Source organism: Ranitomeya imitator, chromosome 10 (genome assembly GCF_032444005.1).
Source record: "Ranitomeya imitator isolate aRanImi1 chromosome 10, aRanImi1.pri, whole genome shotgun sequence".
Taxonomy (NCBI): domain Eukaryota; kingdom Metazoa; phylum Chordata; class Amphibia; order Anura; family Dendrobatidae; genus Ranitomeya; species Ranitomeya imitator.
In genome coordinates, this window is record NC_091291.1 from 35,700,456 (window position 1) to 35,719,384 (window position 18,929).

Here is an 18,929-nt window from a genome sequence, read left to right on the forward strand (position 1 = left end):
CAACGGAACTCTACAGAGGGCACATTCCGTATGCTTTGACTTGGAGCTAGCCTTCCTTGGCGCCTGCCAAGTAAACAGAAAATGTAGCCCATTACCACCAGGGTGACATTCACGTAGATCACGCACCACCCGCTGACTATAAAGGGTACCGGATTCTGAGGCGGACTAGGAGCACGGGGAGCGTTCCTCCTGGAGGCTGAAGAGTACTGTGACGTCTGGCTAGGACGATTGCCGCTCCTTCCACTAGAGCGGCTATTCTTTTTAGCACGTTGGTGAGCCGGTGCATCACCTGATAAGGGCTCTTGCTGCTGCTGCAATGGCTGCTGCTGCTCCATACGATCCTCCATCTCTGGAAATCTGTATGGAAGTGAGCACCGTTCTGTGCAGCTTCACCCTTAATAAAGGGTCTTCCACAGTGCTCCCCACCTCTTCCGGTATCCATTGTACTCCTCTCCCCCTCCTGTATACCGCCGGGAAGCCTGTAATGACTCCGGTGTTCATTCCATGGGTGCCGCCATCTTGGATCCGGTGCGCCGCTCTGACATCACGCAGGCACGCCCATTCCCAGCGTGCCTTGCACGCAACGTCAGCCGTGCGCCTGGAAGTCTCCCAGCAGAGGGGGAGAGAGCGGCGTGGCAGACACAGAATGGCTCTAAAAGTCCGGACTGTGCTGGACCGACGCCCGCAAGAGCCCGCAGGATCTGCGAACGGCGCTACCATCACCTGACAGCCAACATACAGGCGCCCTGCCTGCGCTTCCAGTGCTGGGAAAGGAGTGGGTAAGTATAGTGTAAACACCGTGTGCACAGCTGCCAAGAGGTGCTAACGACTAGGTTCCCAAACCTTCAAATCTATATAAAAAATAAAGTCTAGCAGAAGAAAACCAGTATTCTGTATCACATTAGGCACTATTCGTGTATAAACTTCACATATTGAGCTTTATTACATCTGGTAGGATTAGCACGGTACGTTGAGCATCACTTGTTGTAGTACCCACCATCATATCTGCTGGTTCACCGTACACCTGTACTTAGCGGGGTTGTTTGCGTATATATGTCTCTGCTACATACTGTGTTATGAAGTGAATATGTATATTGACCTGTTCTTTGATTCTACCTTATGTATATACTTTATTATGTATTCCCTGATATCCAATGTTGGATATATGGTTATTTGTTTTTGTTACTTTATCACTGTAGTGACTGATGAAAGTCCACAAGGACTGAAACGTTTCGAGTGCTACAAATAAATGCACTATTGGATACTTAAGTTGAGTGCTAGACTTTATTTTTGATATAGGAGTGGGTAAGTGGGATCTTCAATCAAAATACCGCCGTGATTTCAGCACAAGGGTTCCCATCAGGACAGGAAACCCAACTGAAGCGAGGGAGAGGTACCGCCCTTTTATTTCAGTAGGTTTCCTGTCCCGACTGGGCGGATCCCTCTCAAGTGCGCTGTCATGGGAGATGGGAAAAAACAGACTTCCATCAGGTCAGAGGACTCACCACTGCCGCCTGCAAGATCCTTCTGCCTAGGTTGGCGTCCGCCGAAGCGTAGGTATGGACCTTGTAAAATTTGGCAAACGTGTGGATGGAAGACCAGGTTGCCACTTTGCAAAGCTGTAGCGCGGAAGCCCTGTGGTGTACCGCTCAGGAAGCGCCATCTGCCCGGGTAGAGTGAGCCCTTATCCCAGGAGGGGGCACTCTGTTCTTGACCCGGTAAGCCTCCAAAATTGCCATTCTGATCCAGCGAGCAATAGTTGCCTTGGAAGCCAGCAGGCCTCTGCGCGTGCCATCAGGAATGACGAAAAGAGAATCAGTCTTCCGGAAAGGGGACGTTCTATCCAGGTAGATCCTCACTGCCCTGACGAGGTCCAGCTTGTTCAACGATCGCTCCAGAGGATGAGTCGGAGCTGGGCAAAAGGAAGGTAGAAAAATGTCCCCGTTGAGGTGGATACCACCTTAGGAAGGAAAGAACGCGGAGGCCTGAGGACCACCTTGTCCTGGTGGATGACCAAGAAAGGGAGGTCAGCAAGAAAGGGCCGCCAACTCGGAGACGCGGCGGATAGAGGTCATAGCCACAAGAAAGGCCACCTTCCAAGAAAGAAGTGACAGGGAAATCTCCCTGAGAGGTTCAAAGGGGGCACCCCTCAGAACATCCAGCACAAGATTTAACTCCCATGAATCCATCGGGGCCCTGTACAGGGGACAGCATGGGCTACTCCTTGAAGAAAGGTCTTAACCTGTGGCCGAGAAGATAACGTCTTCTGAAAAAGGACAGAGAGCGCAGAAACTTGGCCTTTTAGGGAACGGAGAGCGAGACCCGAATCCAGCCCTGCCTGAAGGAAGGCCAAGATGGAAGGCAGGGAAAAGGACATAGGTGAGACACGGTTGGACTCACTAACGGAAGTAAGCCTTCCAGGTACGATGATAGATCCTGGAAGACGAAGGCTTCCGAGCCTGGATCATGGTGTGAATCACCCGGTTCGAAAGGCCGGACGCTCTTAAACTGCGGTCACAACAGCCACTCCATTAAACTGAGCGACCGAGAATTCGGGTGGCAGATTGGACCCCGAGACAGCAGATCGGGCCTTTCTTGAAGGCGCAAGGGGGCGTCTGCGAGAAGGTTGACTTCGTCCGCAAACCAAGCTCTCCTGGGCCAATCCAGGGCAATCAATGACCGGCACCCCTTCCGCTTTGATCTTTTTCAACAGCTTGGGAAGCAAGGGAAGGGGTGGGAACAGATAGGGGAGCACAAACTGCGACCAAGGAATGGCCAGAGCGTCGACGCCCACTGCGAGAGGGTCGCGCAATCTGGAGACGAACCGATGAACCTTCCTGTTCATTCGGGATGCTGTGAGGCCCACATCCGGAGTCCCCCATCGAAGGCCAATCTGATGGAAGACCTCCCGATGCAAGGACCATTACCCTGCCGCAAGGCCTTCGCGGCTGAGGAAGTCGGCGGCCCAATTGTCCACGCCGGGGATATGCACCGCGGATATCACCGGAACCTTTGCCTCTGCCCAGAGGAGGATCTTGGATACCTCGGCCAGGCCCAGGGAACTCCGAGTCCCCCCCCTGATGGTTGACATAAGCCACAGCCGTGGCGTTGTCCATCTGGATTCGGATTGGAAGGCCCCTGAGAATCCTTTCCCAGTGACGAAAGGACAGGAAAATGGCCCGAATCTTGAGAACATTGAATGACAGAGTTGACTCCTGTGCCGACCAACGGCCCTGAACAGTCAGGTGGCGAAACACCGCACCCCAGCCGAGCAGGCTGGTGTCCATCGTCACTACCTGTCAGTGAACTGGAAGGAAGGACCTGCCCTGGGAGATGAGAGGTGACGCCAGCCACCAGTTGAGAGAGTTTGACCCGGAGAGAGAGTCGGATCGGACGATCCAGGGAGAAGACAGACCTGTCCCACTGAGACAGAATGGCTTGCTGAAGAGGTCGCGAATGAAATTGGGCGAAGGGAATCGATTCCAATGTTGCTACCATCTTCCCCAGAACCTTTATGGCCGATCGGAAGGAGTGAGGCCAAGGACCCTGGAGCAAGCGTATGTCCCGACGAAGGATGGATCTGTTGTCTTCGGGAAGGAAGACTTTGGTCTGACGAGTGTCGAAGAGCATGCCCAGAGGCGCTGGGAAGGAATAAAGCAAGACTTCTTCCGGTTGACCAGCCACCCGAAATGGGCAAGGATGTCGAGGACGATGGACAGACTTTCGTGAGCCTGAGAAAAGGACAGAGCCTTGATGAGGATGTCGTCGAGGTACGGAAACAGGACCAGGCCTCTGACTCTCAAGATGGATATCAGTGCCGCCATGATCTTTGAGAAAACCTTGGGAGCGGTTGCGAGACCGAATGGCAGGGCAACGAACTGAAAGTGTTCCTGGAGCACCGCAAAGCGCAGGAATCTGTGATGTCCCGGGAATATCAGAACATGGAGGTAGGCGTCTTGAATATCTATGGAACACAGAAATTCCTGAGCCTCCATGGAAGCAATTATTGAATGAAGGGATTCCATCCTGAAGTGATTCAGACGAACTCTCCTGTTCAGCAATTTGAGATCCAGAATGGGACGAACCATGCCGTTTTTTTTTCGGCACCACAAAAAGATTTGAATAAAAACCTGTGAACTGTTCTTTTTCTGGGACGGGAACGATCACCCCGGCTTTGTGGAGAGAAGCTATGGCTGCGAAGAAACCGGGAATTAGAGCGGGATCTCTTAGAGGTCGGGATTCAAAGAAACGATCCCGAGGTCATATAACAAACTATTTTGTATCCCGAGGATACGACTTCCCTGACCCACGCCTCCTCTACTGAGGAGATCCAAACGTCCCTGAAGAGGAGACGGCCGCCCAGCCTGCGTAGAGGACTGGGGTCTTGTCGCGAGTCATGCGGAGGTGGATCTTCCGGTCCTGGAAGATCTACTCTGGGAGTAGCGGGGATGCCAAGAAGGAGTGGGTCTAAAGGACACTGACTTCTTCTCTTGATGTGCCTGTGGCCTCTGTTGCTGTTGGTAAAAGGAGTTGGACGCCGCGAAGCGACGAAAAGGTCGAAAGGACCGAAATTGTCTAGGAGGGGGGGGCGACGAGGTTTGGACTGGGGAAGAAGAGAACTTGTGCCCTCGGTGGCATCCTTAATGATTTGGTCTAGCTTAGAACCAAAAAGCCGTGAACCCTGAAAAGGCAGGCTGGTAAGGGACTTTTTAGAAGACAAATCCGCCTGCCAGGCCTTGAGCCAAACGGTCCGACGGATGGCAACAGCATTGCTGGACGCCTGAGCCGCACAAGACGCGGCGTCCAGGGAGGCAGAGACCAGGTATTCGCTCGCATGAGAAATCTGGTCGGCAAGCTCCGCCAGCTGTCTGGGTGTAGCCCCGTCCAGGATGCCCCGTCGGAGCTGTTTGGCCCATTTGGATATGGATTTTGAAACCCAAGTGGAAGCAAAGGCCGGGCACAGAGTAGATGCAGCCGCTTCAAAGGCTGATTTTGCGAAGGATTCTATAACCCTATCGTTAATATCCTTTAGAGATGCTCCGCCGGACAGTGGGAGGACCGTGTTGGTGGATAGCCTAGAGACTGGAGGATTCACCGAGGGAGGGAGTCTAATTTGCGGTAAGATCTGGCGAAAAAGGATATAAAACGCCAAGGCCCTTTACCCTCTGAAAACGTCTGGTCGGGTTCTCTCTTTCTCTGGTCATGATTTCCTCGAATTCAGGATGCGGAGCGAAAAACTTGGAAGGTGGTTTAGACCATCTAAACGAAACCGCCTGATCTGCAGGTTCCATAGAGGTATCCTTGATGCCACAGGTCTGATTTATCGCTCCAATGAGATTCTGAACCATATATCCCTCATGGTAGCGAGTTGGTTAGAATCCAGCTCTGAAATATCCTCCGAGGGCGCATCAGAGAACGCCTCGCCTGACTCAGGGGAGGAGGACTGGGAGGAAGACGCCTGCAGGGAAGGACCGTGTGGCGAGATGGAGCGGGAAGAGGACTGAGACCGGCGTTCCTGTCTGGACCTTTTGCGGCTTATAATGGAGGGTTCAGAGGTTCCTGCGACCCGCTGGCTACTGCAGGGGTCTGCAGAGGTAATCGATCGAGCACGGACACCAGGGTTTGAGACACCCGTGTTAGATCAGCCACCGATTGTGACAGAGGAAGCCCAGCCTGGGGTGGGGGTATCACTCTCGGCCAGATCGGCCGGGGGATCCTAGGCGGTGGGAACAATCGGGTTGCTGCAGGCCTGAGAGTGGAGAGGACTGACCTGAGGGAAGTTTGCAGTTACAAGACGAACATGCAAAGTACTTGACTAAGGCAGAAGAGGAATAAGTAGGAGGACGAGAGCGGCCTCCCTTAGAGGTAGACATCTTGATGGGTCCCTGAAGAAAATGCCAGAGGGTTAGGGGACAGGGAGGCAGAGGGGAGTGTCAGTCTGCAGTGCAGAGCTACTCACAGCAGACGAAAACAGAATCCAGGTGAAGATGTCCAGCTTGCGGGTGGACCTCCGGGGGAATCTTTAGACGGGGAGGTGATATGAGCTCCTGCCGCAAATGAAGAGGAACCGCGGGAAAAATGCCAGACTGCGCGCTCTGCAAGGTGGTGGAGCGGCGATGTGTGGCGCCAGCAAAGTGGGGGGGCGGAGCCTGCTGAGCGCCCAGGAACACCAAGATAGTGCAGGTGGGCGAAGAATGCGGGGAGAAGGTTGTCGGGCGGGAGAAAAGCCCACCCAAGCAAACCAGAAGTGGCGGAGTCTCGGCGCCGGAAGTAGGCCCCGGCCGAAGCCGGGACCTAAATTAGAGGCTGGCGCCGCCAAAGAGAACCGCCGCGCCGGAGCAGTGCGCCGCAGGGACTAAGCGGCGCGGCAGCCTGTCAAGGCCGTCACACAGGCACAGGACGCATTGCGGCTGCCGAGCAGTGCGGCTGCAGGGGGAAGTGGCGCGGCAGCCTGTCAGGCTGTCGCGTTGTAAGTAAGACCTCACGGCCACCGAGCAGTGCGGCTGCAGGGAGAGCACTGCGGCCGCCGAAGGAGACAGATCCAGCATCCCTAGCCGGACTTCCACAGCTAGGATGGAGTGCAGCCTGAAAGGCCGCCGCACGATGAGATTCGGCCCGTGCCCCAGGGATCCCTAATAAAAATGAAGGTAAAAATAGTTTCCAAAGGGACCCTTCTCCCCCACACTGCGAGTGATCTGGGAATGGGGGGGTAAAATACTCACCTAAACATCCCACGCAGTTACTAACCTGAGGGGAATGAGACGTCCAGGGAGCTGTGATGGACGTCCTTGTCTCCAACAGACAGGCTCTGGTGGGCGAGTGGGTGAGGGACGGGGCCAGGACCGGACTTCTGAGCACGTTTGTGTGCTAGGATCTTGGTCCTGCCGAGGGATCTATGAGGATACGGGGTGGTAGTACACGCCGTACTCATAGTCCGCATAGTGGGACTACAGGTGTGACTGTTCACCCTGTATCCCTCCGGAGAACCTAAATGAAAAACTACGCACATTGAGGTAGATAAGGGTCTAATGAAAGACCCATGTCCACCTCCTACTGACACTAAGCCTAACTGAAGAGTATAATGCCAGTCGGTGGGGTGAACACTGCAGAGGAGGAGCTAACTTTTTTGTGCATAGTGTCAGCCTCCTAGTGGCAGCAGCATACACCCATGGTTCCTGTGTCCCCCAATGAGAGGCGATGGAGAAAAACAAACGCTTATTGATCAATCAGGGGACTGTACAGAGTGCACACTTTATAAAGCATTGTAAACTTGACAGTAACATTTGGCTGCAAAATGAAAAATGACGCCATGTAGAGCTGGAAACAAATGGATTAAAACGGTGCTGTCATCAGAAGGAAGATGAGACGGGAATCCAAAGTATACGGTTTATTAGTCAACGCTTTTCAAAGTCTCAAACCATGGAGACGCAATGTGTGACCGCATCCGAAGAAGGTGGTATTCCTACCCAAATACTGGCTCTAGTGGAAAACCCTAAACTCACCATAAAGAGCCCACCAGAACCTTAGCGAATGATAAGTGACGGTGCAGCGCCATTCTTTTCCAGGCCGCCGTGATAAATACGATATATAATACTTGGACTGGCCAACTGGAGAACAGGAGAATCGTCCGGTGGGCCACAGGAATAGGCAGGAATAGGCTCCGAATTAGTTTCACAATGTACAGAAATCATCTCAACATTCATTGAACAAAACTACCCTGTTTATTACATAGAAACACAGGCAAATTTGTGCATGACGATAATGTGATATTTGCAGGTAGCAAAAGAGTCGGCCACCAGCGTCAATATTACTGGCGGGCCCCTTGGCACCACCGTCTGGCACGTTCAATGGTGGCACAGCTTATGTCTTCACCAGTTCCTGTAATGCCAGGCTGAGGAATCGTTAGGTCGTCGCACATGATCTTACCCAAACTCCTGCACTGACAACTAGATCTCAGCAAGATTGCCTTCTCTAAATAAAAAGTGCAACAATAGCAAAGAATATACAGTTTCTAAACATTAAAAAAAAAATAATTCCATGGCTCAACCTTTTTATTCCAGGACTTTTTCTGATGGGAATGATACAGTTTATAAAATACAGATAGAAAATATGTAAGTAATATGATACAGGACGCACGAAGCTTCGGCAATACATCCATATGCAGCTACACACGCACACACTCTCGGGAGCTGGTAGAATAGCAGGGCAATAGGCAAAAGGGGGGGGAAAAAAACAAAACAAAAACAAAAAAAACAGCACCAGCGAAAAACTGCACTCCATAACCACAAAAGAAAAATGGAGACTGAAATAGTAATAAAAAATAAATAAAAATAATGAAATTGACATGACTGCCCTCCAAATGCACGGATGGCTGGTGGGAGGGAGTGTCAAGGGGTCCCGTGCCATGCCCTAATTTTTTTTTTTCAATGTCACTATACAAAATATGTCATTATGTGGTGCCAGCCTTTTAAAATTGGGGTTAAAAATGAGGGTCCATCCGCCTCTCTAAAGACAAATCCAGATGGTCACTGGTGCTGCCTGACTCTACACAGGGGCGTAATACAGTTTAAAGGGCTTCTCCCCAGGTACAGAATATTGATGGACCATTCTTAGGATCGGATTGGTGGCGCCATCTGTCACCCATCGGCCAACCGAGGGTGGGACGTTCCGAAAAACCAGATGCCGACAATCCCCTTTATAAAGGCTTCCACATTTAGCAGCTTCCATCTGCTCCTAAACAACAGAATTAAAAGGGGTATTCCCATCTTTAAGATCCTATCCCAATATTTAGCAGATGTAACAATAATATTCGCAAATACATCAAATTAGAAATGTAGTATAGTTCTTCTGATTAGTTTTGTATCGTATCCCATGTGCAGGGCATTGCAGTAGCTTAAGTATCCATGGTTACGACCACTCATATTGACAGATAATGGTCGTAACCATGGATACCTAAGCTACTGCAATGTCCTGCACATGGGTTAAGTGACATAGTAAATCAGAAGAACTATACAACATTTCTAATTGGAGGCATTTGCTAATATTATACCTACTACATACAAGGAAAGGGTCATGGAGATGGGTATACCATCGCTACGGCCTCTGTAGATAATATCAGGGCTATGTGGCTATCCTTAATACAGCAGTCGCAGCTAATGTGTACTAGCCCTTTAATAAAGGAGGGCTGAAAGAGTTGTAGCACTACAATAATCAGAGCGGCCTCTGACGGGTAGGAGTGGTTGTTGGGCGAATGACAGTTTCGCTGGGCTGGTTGTGTGTGGCGCCCAAATTTCTGGGATGCGAGTCCTGACATTATCTATGTACCTCTCTGATTACGTATTAACATTTATATAATATCTTATATATTTATATATACCTATATACAACGGCAGGTTTAAAAAACAAAAAATAAAAAGAATAAAAAACCCACCTTAAAAGAAAAAATAAAACTGGCAATTATAAGCCGTAAATGAGAAATAAAACAAAAATTAAAAAAATATAAAAAAAATAAAATTAAGCCATAAGTTGCAAGACAGGTTTAAGAATTGTTTTTTTTTTGGGGGGGGGGAAGGTAATGAGATAACCTGCAGCAAGTGGGTAACAAAGTCGTTACGAGATGGACAGAATCGGATTTTGATCTTTACAGTGGTGGGCTAGTAATTCTCACTAAAAAAATAAAAAAACACTGGTTCTTCCCAAAAGTTAGGGCGACGGTTTAAAAAGGAGGTTGAGGGAGGTCAGACATACGGCTTTGTGCAGACTTGGAATGACTATACGAGGTAAAAAAAAAAAAAATCAGTGTGGAATCACTGGACACGATACAAAAAGGCATGGAATGCTTCTACCAAAACGGACAGTCGTACGACAACACTGAGGAGGAAGAAAACAAGAAAAGGGGGGTCCGTCCAAGCAGCGAGGCTTGAAACATCTGAGAATAGAAGTCTGCAACGTTCAGCAATACTCATTACTAGGACTGACTAAGGGTCGTAGGTGGCGGGTCGGACAGGACACGTTCCTCACTTCAAAGTGTGCGTTCACTGGCACAGACAGACGGGGAAAAAAAACATGGTCTTGCATATATGAGACAGTGGCGGAATTTGGCAAAAGTTATTCCGAAACTTCTAGATGGTCCGTCAGGTCACCTACCTTGTACCGGAAGTGATGAGATGCGGATCACGAATTCCTTAACATCCGGAAAAAAAAAGGGACACGTAAAAAATAACACCACAAATGGCTGCCGCTTTACGGCGTCAAAAGTGTCTGCGTCCTTTCCGAAGGGGAAGGCAGCATGCGGACTTCTGATCCCTTATCCACATGGAGAGAGAGACGTACCCTCTAAGTCGGCATTTCGGGGGGCTTCATGCATCCCTTTCAGTCTAGTAAATTTATAGTCACGGCAAGAACGACAAAATCTAGTAGAACGACCACACATCTTAGAACGATAGAATATTAATAGTTAACCTTGTCTTTTTTTTTTTATACAAGTTGTAAAGTCTTTTTTTGGGGGGGAACTTTACTGGACGTAGACCGCACACGCACATACACACAAAATAAAGACAAATCTGCAGAGAGGTCACCGGGGGGGCGCCGTCTCTGCCGTCACATGCACACAGACACGCGGTTTTTGTTTGTTTGACGCATCGTAAACTGATTCCGTGTAGTGTTTGCCAGTTTTACTGTCTTTAGCAATCACATCCTTTTTTTTGTTGGCTTAGAACTGCTTGGATAAGAGCTCACATAGGTGCTTGGAAACGCTTTCTTTGCTGGTTCGCAATGTCAGTCGGTACATCTGGGGGAAAAAAAAATAAAAAATGGAGAACGATATTTAGGAGGAGGAAACTTGTAATAATATTTTAATAGCTGAGCAGATCTGCGGCCGGTGTCATAACCTCCATGAATAAGCCAATACCGGTATTCGAGCCGTGCATTAGGCTAAAAGAAGAGGATCCCGATTGGGGGGCCTCAACTGCCCCTTCTTAATGTGCACAACTTACCCCAGACATCCGTGCAAATCGGTCCAAGGTGGTCTCTCCCACCCGAGCGTCACGGTCTCAGATAAAAGCTGCCGTGCTAGGATCAGTCTGTTCTGGGACTGTTATATCCGGCTGTCACTCACGGACAGCGGAAATTAACAGGTACCGGGTGGGAGCGTGTCACAAAAAGCACCAATTTTTTCCCATTTTTCAGCACGCTGTATGGTAAAATAAATGGCGTCGCTCAAAAGCACAGCTCGTCCCGCAAAAAACAAGCCCTCACATGGCCATATTGATGGAAAAATAAAAAGTTATGTCTCGTGGAAAACAAAAACGAAAAATCGCAAGGTCATAAAGGGGTTAAAGGCGTTGTAAGTAAAAGGCCCCGACTTACCTGAGCTTGGATATTGGGTTCTAAACGCAGTAAACATCCGACCTGTACAGATTTTGTCTGGATGATGCCAGCACCCACATAGTTGTCGGGATTAGGATCCACATTTTCTAGCAGAGCAGAACCGAAGCCCAATAACTGGCAAAGCGGGAGAAAAACAAAATCTAAGACCCTGGTGGTGGAGAGGTTTGGCCCCACCCTGAAGCACCGAGTGCCTATGCTCGGTATGAACAGTCGTTCTGTGCTGACAGAGTCCCTTTAAACCAGCAATTTAACCTATCAGCAGCTCCATTACTTTGTTGTTTTTTTTTTTTTTTTTTATAGCTGAGCCAGCCCCCTTCTCTGTCTATATAGTGGTCATGTCAAAACGGGGCTGTCTCAGCTACTGAGATCAATGGTTCTTCGTACAAGAGCTTACCTTTGCTTTCGTCACTTCAGAATCCATGGGATGGTTGGCTTTAAAAATTTTCTGTGCTTCTTGTTGAGGCCTTTAAACAAGGAAAAATTTGTAAAATTGAGTAGATTGAAAAAAAAAATAGTGCATATATTTAGGGTTAAAATAAAAAGTTACATTAAAAATTTTGCAAAGGTTGGTTTTTACAGCCTTAATGATTTTTAACCTCTTCACGACATGGCTAATTTTTATTTTTGCTTTTTCCTCCCCTTCTTCCCAGAACCATATCTCTCTCACATTAACATATGAGGACTTGTTTTTTTGCAGGATGAGTTGTACTTTTGAATGGCACACCATTTTTGGGAATTGTTTTTACGGTGTATATTTTGTGGTAAAAATTACCTTGCAGTATGATTCTCCTCATCAATATGATTACGACGACACCAAACATGTCCATTTTTTTTTAATTATTATTTTAGTGGTAAAAAAAAATAATCTCAAGTTTGCAAAGAAAAAAAAAATTTGGGGGGTTGTGTCGCTATTTTCTGACACCCATAACATTTGTATTTTTTGACCGATTGAGCTGTGTGATGGCTCATTTTTTTTGCAGGGCAAGAGAACGTTTTTTACCAATACCATTTTCGGATACATGCGACTTTTCGATCACTTGCTACAGCCTCTTTTTGTGGATCTGAGGCAACCAATAAAAGAAGGATTTTGGTACTCACAGTAAAATCTTTCTTGGAGCCTTCATTGGGGACACATGTAACCTTGGGGTGTATGCTGCTGTTGCTAGGAGGCCGACACCAGGCCAAAAAAAAAAAAAAAAATTGCTCCTCCTAGGCAGTGTACACTTAATCGGCGCAAATTTCGTCAGTTAGTGAAAAAGCAGTAGGAGAAGGCACAACGTAGGCAGAAAAACCAGGGAGTGAGTGGTGTTCCCAAATGATAGCTCCAAGAGAAAATTTACAGTGAGTACCAAAAATCTTTTTCTTAATCGCTTAATTGGGGGACACCATGGGACTTCCCAAAACAGTCACAAGGGAGGGAACCGACATTCGTGCTCAAATCAGGTCGGATGACGGGCAACCTCTGCATGCAACACCTTTCTTCCTAGGCTGGCATCAGCTGAAGAGTAGGTATGCACCCTATAGAACCTTGCGAAAGTATGAAGGGATAACCAGGTAGCGGCCTTGCAAATTTGGGTTGCAGAAGCCTGGTGGCGAACATCCCAGGAGGCCCCCGCCTCCCGGGTAGAATGAGCCCCAGGATGGAAGGAAGGAAAAAAGACATGGGTGCTATGTGACTATACTCACACCAACGAAAAACAGGGATTTTTGTGTACTCACCGTAAAATCCTTTCCTCCGAGCAACTCATTGAGGGACACAGCCTCGAAGGAGAAAAAGGCCTTCCACGTCCAGTGATAAATGCGGGAGGACGAAGATTTCCTTGCCCTGATCATGGTCTGTATAACCTGGGACGAGAAACCTACCTCTCAGGACTGCAGCCTCAACGGCAATGCCATTGAATTGAGAGATCGAGAATTCTGATGGAAGAAGGGGACCCTGAGAGAAGGTGTACAAACTGAATTCCAGGCTCTCCTGGGACAATCTGGAGCAACTAAGATGACTGATACGCCTTCCATCTTGACAAGTCTGGGGCTCAGAAGAAAAGGTGGAAAAAGGTACGGAAGCTGAAACCAAGAAATGACCTAGGCGTCGTAACAGACAGCCAGGGGGTCGGGAGACCTGGCCACGAAATGAAGGACCTTGTGATTCATCCATGACACCATCAGATCGACATTTGGAGTGCCCCTCCTTTGTCAGATCTTATAGAACACAGGGAGGTTAAGAGACCACTCACACGAGGAGACCCTCTGGCGGCTTAGGAAGTCAGCGGACCAATTGCCCACACCTGGAATATGCACTGTTGATATTGCTTGCATGTGTTGCTTGGCCCAAGTTAGGATCCATGAGACCTCTGACATGACGGACTTGCTGCATGTCCCCCCTCCCTGGTGGTTTATGCATGTCACACCCGTGGCATTGTTTGAATGAATGCGAACTGATCATTCCGCTAGGTCTTGCCAGTGGAGAAGAGCGCTAGTTGGCTCTAATTTCCAGAAGGTAGATGAGAAGTGAGGTTTCCCGAGGGTTCCAGCGACCCTGGACTGTGTGATGAAGGAAGACCACCTCCTAGCTGAGGAGACTTGCGTCCATCGTGACAACTTGCAAGTGAAGGAATGATGTCCCCTGCCGAATGGAGTGGGAGAGAGTCCACCATGCCAGAGACTGCTTTACTCAAACGGGCAGAAGTATGGGGTGATCCAGAGACTAGATCCTTTTGTCTCAAGAAAGGAAAGTTAGAGAGGCTGGGTAAGAAACTGCACAAAAGGGACAGGTTTCCAATGCAGCAATCATCTTCCCTAAAACGCTCATGTAGAGTCGAAGAGAGTGTGAGGATGGGTGACTTCCAGCATGACTCACCACGTGGATTGTAGAAATCTTTTCCACTGAAAGAACTTTTGGAGAGCGGTATCAAACAGCATGCCTATGAAAACTAGGAGCTGGGCTGAGACCAGAGACGATTTTGCTGTGTTGACTCCTCATCCTAGATGGGTAAGTACGTCCAGAGTGACCTGAAGTCTTTTGTAATAGTCCTGAAAAGACGGGCCCTTGATCAGGAGGTTGTCCAGGTATAGAATGATTACAATACCCTTGGAACTAAGAATGGCCATGACAGCTGCAGACTTGATGGACGGTTTCCTCCTCTCTCGCTGGATCATGCACCGATCTCGCTGGGAGGAGGTCCCAGAGAAATGACGAAACTGAAGAGAACATCTCCTGGTGAATGGACGTTTATTCTTAGTTTGGGGAAGAGAGGCACTTTCAGTGGTGTCGGAAAGGAGCTGATCCAGTTAAGACCAGAAAAGTCGTGATCCTTGAAAGGAGAGATTGGTAAGGGACTTGGATGATGAGTTTGCACTCCAGGCCTTGAGCCAGAGGAATCTGCATATGGCTACAATAATGCTGGTAACACTGGCGGAGCAGCAGGACATGCGGAAAACGGTAATTAATCTTACCGATAATTGTATTTCCAGGAATCCATCCTGACAGCACCATGGAGGACGTCCTTCTTATTCGCAGTGGGACAGGAAACACGAGAGTTTAAAAGGACCCTCCCCCTTCCACCCTTTAGTGATTTTCCAAAGTAACACATCTGGATGGATGCAAACAGAAAATTTATTTTGAACATAAGATTAACACCAATGTTACTTCACATAAGTATAACACGTATTTGTATTAGGGAGGGAACTATCCGTGCTGTCAGGAAGAACGACCTCTTGGTTAATATTTGACACTGAGGCTACCTTGGGAAGAAACCCTGGGTCAAGCCTCAAAACCAACCTATCATCAAATATCTGCAGATAAGGGTTCTGGATGGATAGGGCCTGAAGTTCCCCCAATCTTTTGGCTGATGTAATGGCCACTAAAAATACTGCTTTTAGGGAAAGATTAGCGATATTTATATCCTTCTCTATATCAAAGGGCTCTTCGCATAATACATTAAGGACTAAATTAAGGTCCCAGGGAGGGACAGACTTCCTGATTAGAGGTTTGAGCCTCGAGACCGCTCTAGAGAACCGAGCGATCCAAGGGTGGGCGGCAAGGGAAGAGTCATAAAATACACTGAGGGCTGCAATTTGAACCCTCAAAGTACTCGGTTTGAGCCCCTTCTTGAATCCCTGTTGTAAGAAATCAAGAATCCTGGGTATGTTAGGATGATCAACATCGACTGTTGTGTCTCCACAAAAACTGCAGAATTTCTTCCAGGTTCTAAGGTATATTGCTGAGGTCACTGGTTTCCTACTTGCTTGTAGAATAGAAATCACTCCTTCTTGCCCTCAGGATCTGCCGTTCAGGATCCAAGCTGTTAACCGCAGCTTCTCTGGGTTCTGATGGAAGATCGGACCCTGAGAAAGTAAGTCCCCCCTGACTGGAAGATGGTAAGGACTGTCCACTGCCAGCTTCTTTAGAAGGGGGAACCAGCTCCTTCCGGCCCAGAAAGGGACCACCAGGATCACCTGAGCTCTGTCCTCGCAAATTTTTCTGAGTACCCTTGGTACTAATGCCAGAGGGGAAAAGGCGTATAGCAGACCCGAGCTCCATGACTGAGAAAGGGCATCTACCCCTGCTGGATTCTCCTGAGTATTTAGTGAGAAGAAGGTTCTTATTTTTGCGTTCTTTCTGGTTGCGAAAAGATCCACGGTCGGGGTTCCCCAGCGCTGACATAGGGTATCGAAAATTCTGCTGTTCAGTTCCCACTCTATGGGTGATAGCTTTTCTCTGCTCAGGAAATCCGCAACCTGGTTCCTTGAGCCTTCTAAGTGGACTGCTGAAATTGAAAGTACCGATCTTTCTGCCCATTCGAAGATCTGATCCGCCAGATGTTGTAGCTTCGGATGTCTCGGGCCCCCTTGATGGCGATGGAAAGCTACCGCCGTCGTGTTGTCCGATAGGATCTTTAGATGTCTGTTCCTTAATAGGGTCCGGGCTGAACACAGAACCTTCCAAACCGCCTGTAGCTCTCTGTGGTTTGAGGAATTGTTGCTCTCTTCCGAATTCCATTGTCCCTGGTAGTATCTTCCGAGAACCTGGCCGCCCCAACCTTGTTGACTCGCGTCCGTTGTTACCGTGACGGCCGGGGTCTGGATCCATGGGACCCCCACCTGAAGGTTCTTTGACACCGTCCACCATCGCAGGTATTTCTTGACTCGATAGGATAGGACAAACTGTCTGTCCAATGAAGACTGTCTTCTGTCCCATGTTGTTAGAACCGCTCTTTGTAGTTGACGGGAAAGGAATTGGCTCCAGCTGACGCATGGGATACAGGCTGTCATTAGGCCTAGGATCTTCATTGCATCTCTTATCGTCACCCGAGTTCTTGCAAACTGTCGAACCTTCTCTATCAGGTCTGACTGTCTTCTGTCTGGAAGAAAAGACTTCCTGATGTTCGAGTCTAGTATTACACCCAGAAACTGTCTCCTTGATCTTGGGGTTAAGTGTGATTTCTTCCAGTTCAACACCCAACCTAGATTCTGCAGTGTGGAGATCACCAATCGAGAGTCGATCCTGAGTTGGGACTCTGAGTCTGCCACTAACAGGAAATCGTCTAGATATGGTACTATAATGATGTCTCGCTTCCTTAGGTAAGACACGATCTCTATGATGAGTTTTGTGAAAACTCTCGGAGCCGATGCCAGTCCAAATGGAAGGCAACGGAATGGATAGTGGAGGACTGAACCCTCTTTCTCTATCGCGAATCTTAGGTACTTTTGATGTTGTGAAGAAATTGGAACGTGGTAATACGCACTTTTTAGATCCAAAGTGCACATTACCACGTCCTTCCCTAATAGGGGAATTGTGGAGCGAATGGACTCCATCTTGAATTTCTTGTACGACAACCATCTGTTTAGCGGCCTGAGATTTATGATGGTTCGGGATTCTCCTGACGGTTTTATTATAGAGAAAAGACCCGAGTAGTGACCTGTTCCCATTTGGTGAGGAGGTACGGGAGTTATTGCCTCCATCCGGAGGAGATCCTGAATGTCTGACCACATTGGTGAGACTGAAGAGAGACGGGAGTTGGAAATGAAAAATCTCTCTGGGGGACGAGATACAAACTCTATCCTGTACCCCTGAGATATAACCTGAAGGACCCAAGGATTTGAGGTAATTTTATTCCACTCCTCCAGGTAATTCAACAACCGACCCCCTATCCTGGTGGCGTCATTTCCTTCGGAACTCAGACCTGGGGTTTGAGGGACCTGGATCTCTATTTCGGTTCCTATTTTCTCCCCCTTTCTGATAACTCCATCTCCCCTGTTTACCTTTACCCCTATAGTCTGATCTCTGACTGTAATAGGGTCTACGAAAGGGCTGGAATTTTTTCTTTTTCTCTTCTGGAAACCCCTTTTCATCAGAAGCTTTCTCCAGAATGTCATCTAATACAGGCCCAAAAACACGGCCACCTGAAAAGGGAATGGAACATAGTTTCTTCTTAGAAGGAACATCCCCCGACCAGCTTTTTAACCAAATGGCCCTACGGGTTGCATTAGATAGTGATTGCCCCCTGGCTGTGAACCTGACAGATTCTGCCGTAGCATCTGCAAGGAAACCTGTGGCTAGTTTAAGTAAAGGGACAGCATTGATGATAGTTTCCCTAGAAGTCTTGGCTGACAATTGATCCTTTAAATCGTCAACCCACAGATGCATGGCTCTCGCCACAGAAGTCGCCGCAATATTTGTGCGGATCACAGCGGCCGAACTTTCCCAAGCTTTCTTAAGGAGGCCATCTGCCTTTCTGTCCATGGGCTCCTTTAAATTCGAGGAGTCCTCGAACGGAATGGCAGTTCTCTTGGACACTTTCGCTAGTGGGATGTCAATTTTTGGTATATCTTCCCAGTCTTTGACCTCCTCATGGTCAAAGGGAAGACGGAGTCTAAAGTCTCTCGGGATCGATATCCTCTTCTCTGCCTCCTCCCACTCTTCCAAAATCATTGAGCTGCGGGAAGAGGTTAAGAAGGGGTCAGTAGCTGCAATCTCTGAGCAAAAGCAGAGACTGAACTCGGACTCACCGAATGTGGGCATTAACTGGAAAGACTTTTGAAGTCTGCGAAGGCAGCCCCCCGAACATCTCATCTTGTACGGAGAGAGAGGTAGAAGGTTCTTCAACCTGCATAGTTTGCCTGACCGCACCCAGCAGTTCATCAATATCGTTGGAAGAGAATAGATACTTTTTCCCCTTTTGAGGAGGGTCTCTACATACTTCCTCCTCTTCCTCTATATCAGATTCTGATGGACTGTCCTCAGACGATGAATCTGACTCTCTCTGCCTCTTCCTAGACCTGGGAGGATCCTGGAACTCAGGCTGGATCGGCTGGGAGGCGGATATGTTAGATATAGAAGCCTGCACTTCTTCTCTAACCATAGCTCTCATGCTTGTTAATAGAGAGGCCTGTTCCTCTCCTACAATACGAGCGGTGCAGGACTCGCACAGAGGCTTCTGCCATGAGGCAACAAGTTTTGTAGCACATATTGGACATCTCTTAGTTCTGCCCGTCTTCTTATCCCCAGATGAAGGACGCCCCTGGAACAGACAAAGGGACCA

At 48.5% G+C, this 18,929-nt stretch overlaps 1 protein-coding gene across 3 annotated transcripts in view; it reads right to left on the bottom strand.

Moving 5' to 3' along the window:
* Nucleotides 1-8,033: 8,033 nt before the first annotated feature.
* The window catches only part of LOC138651360 (AP-2 complex subunit alpha-1), a 63,044-nt gene continuing 52,148 nt past the window's right edge, over nucleotides 8,034-18,929 (bottom strand). For all 3 annotated transcript variants that reach the window (XM_069741481.1, XM_069741483.1, XM_069741482.1), the window contains 3 exons: nucleotides 11,783-11,852; nucleotides 11,368-11,502; nucleotides 8,034-10,789 (listed from right to left, as the gene is read on the bottom strand). In XM_069741481.1, coding sequence (XP_069597582.1) covers nucleotides 10,712-10,789; nucleotides 11,368-11,502; nucleotides 11,783-11,852 — 283 coding nt within the window. In that variant the 3' untranslated portion in view covers nucleotides 8,034-10,711. The remainder of the gene's footprint in view (nucleotides 10,790-11,367; nucleotides 11,503-11,782; nucleotides 11,853-18,929) is intronic.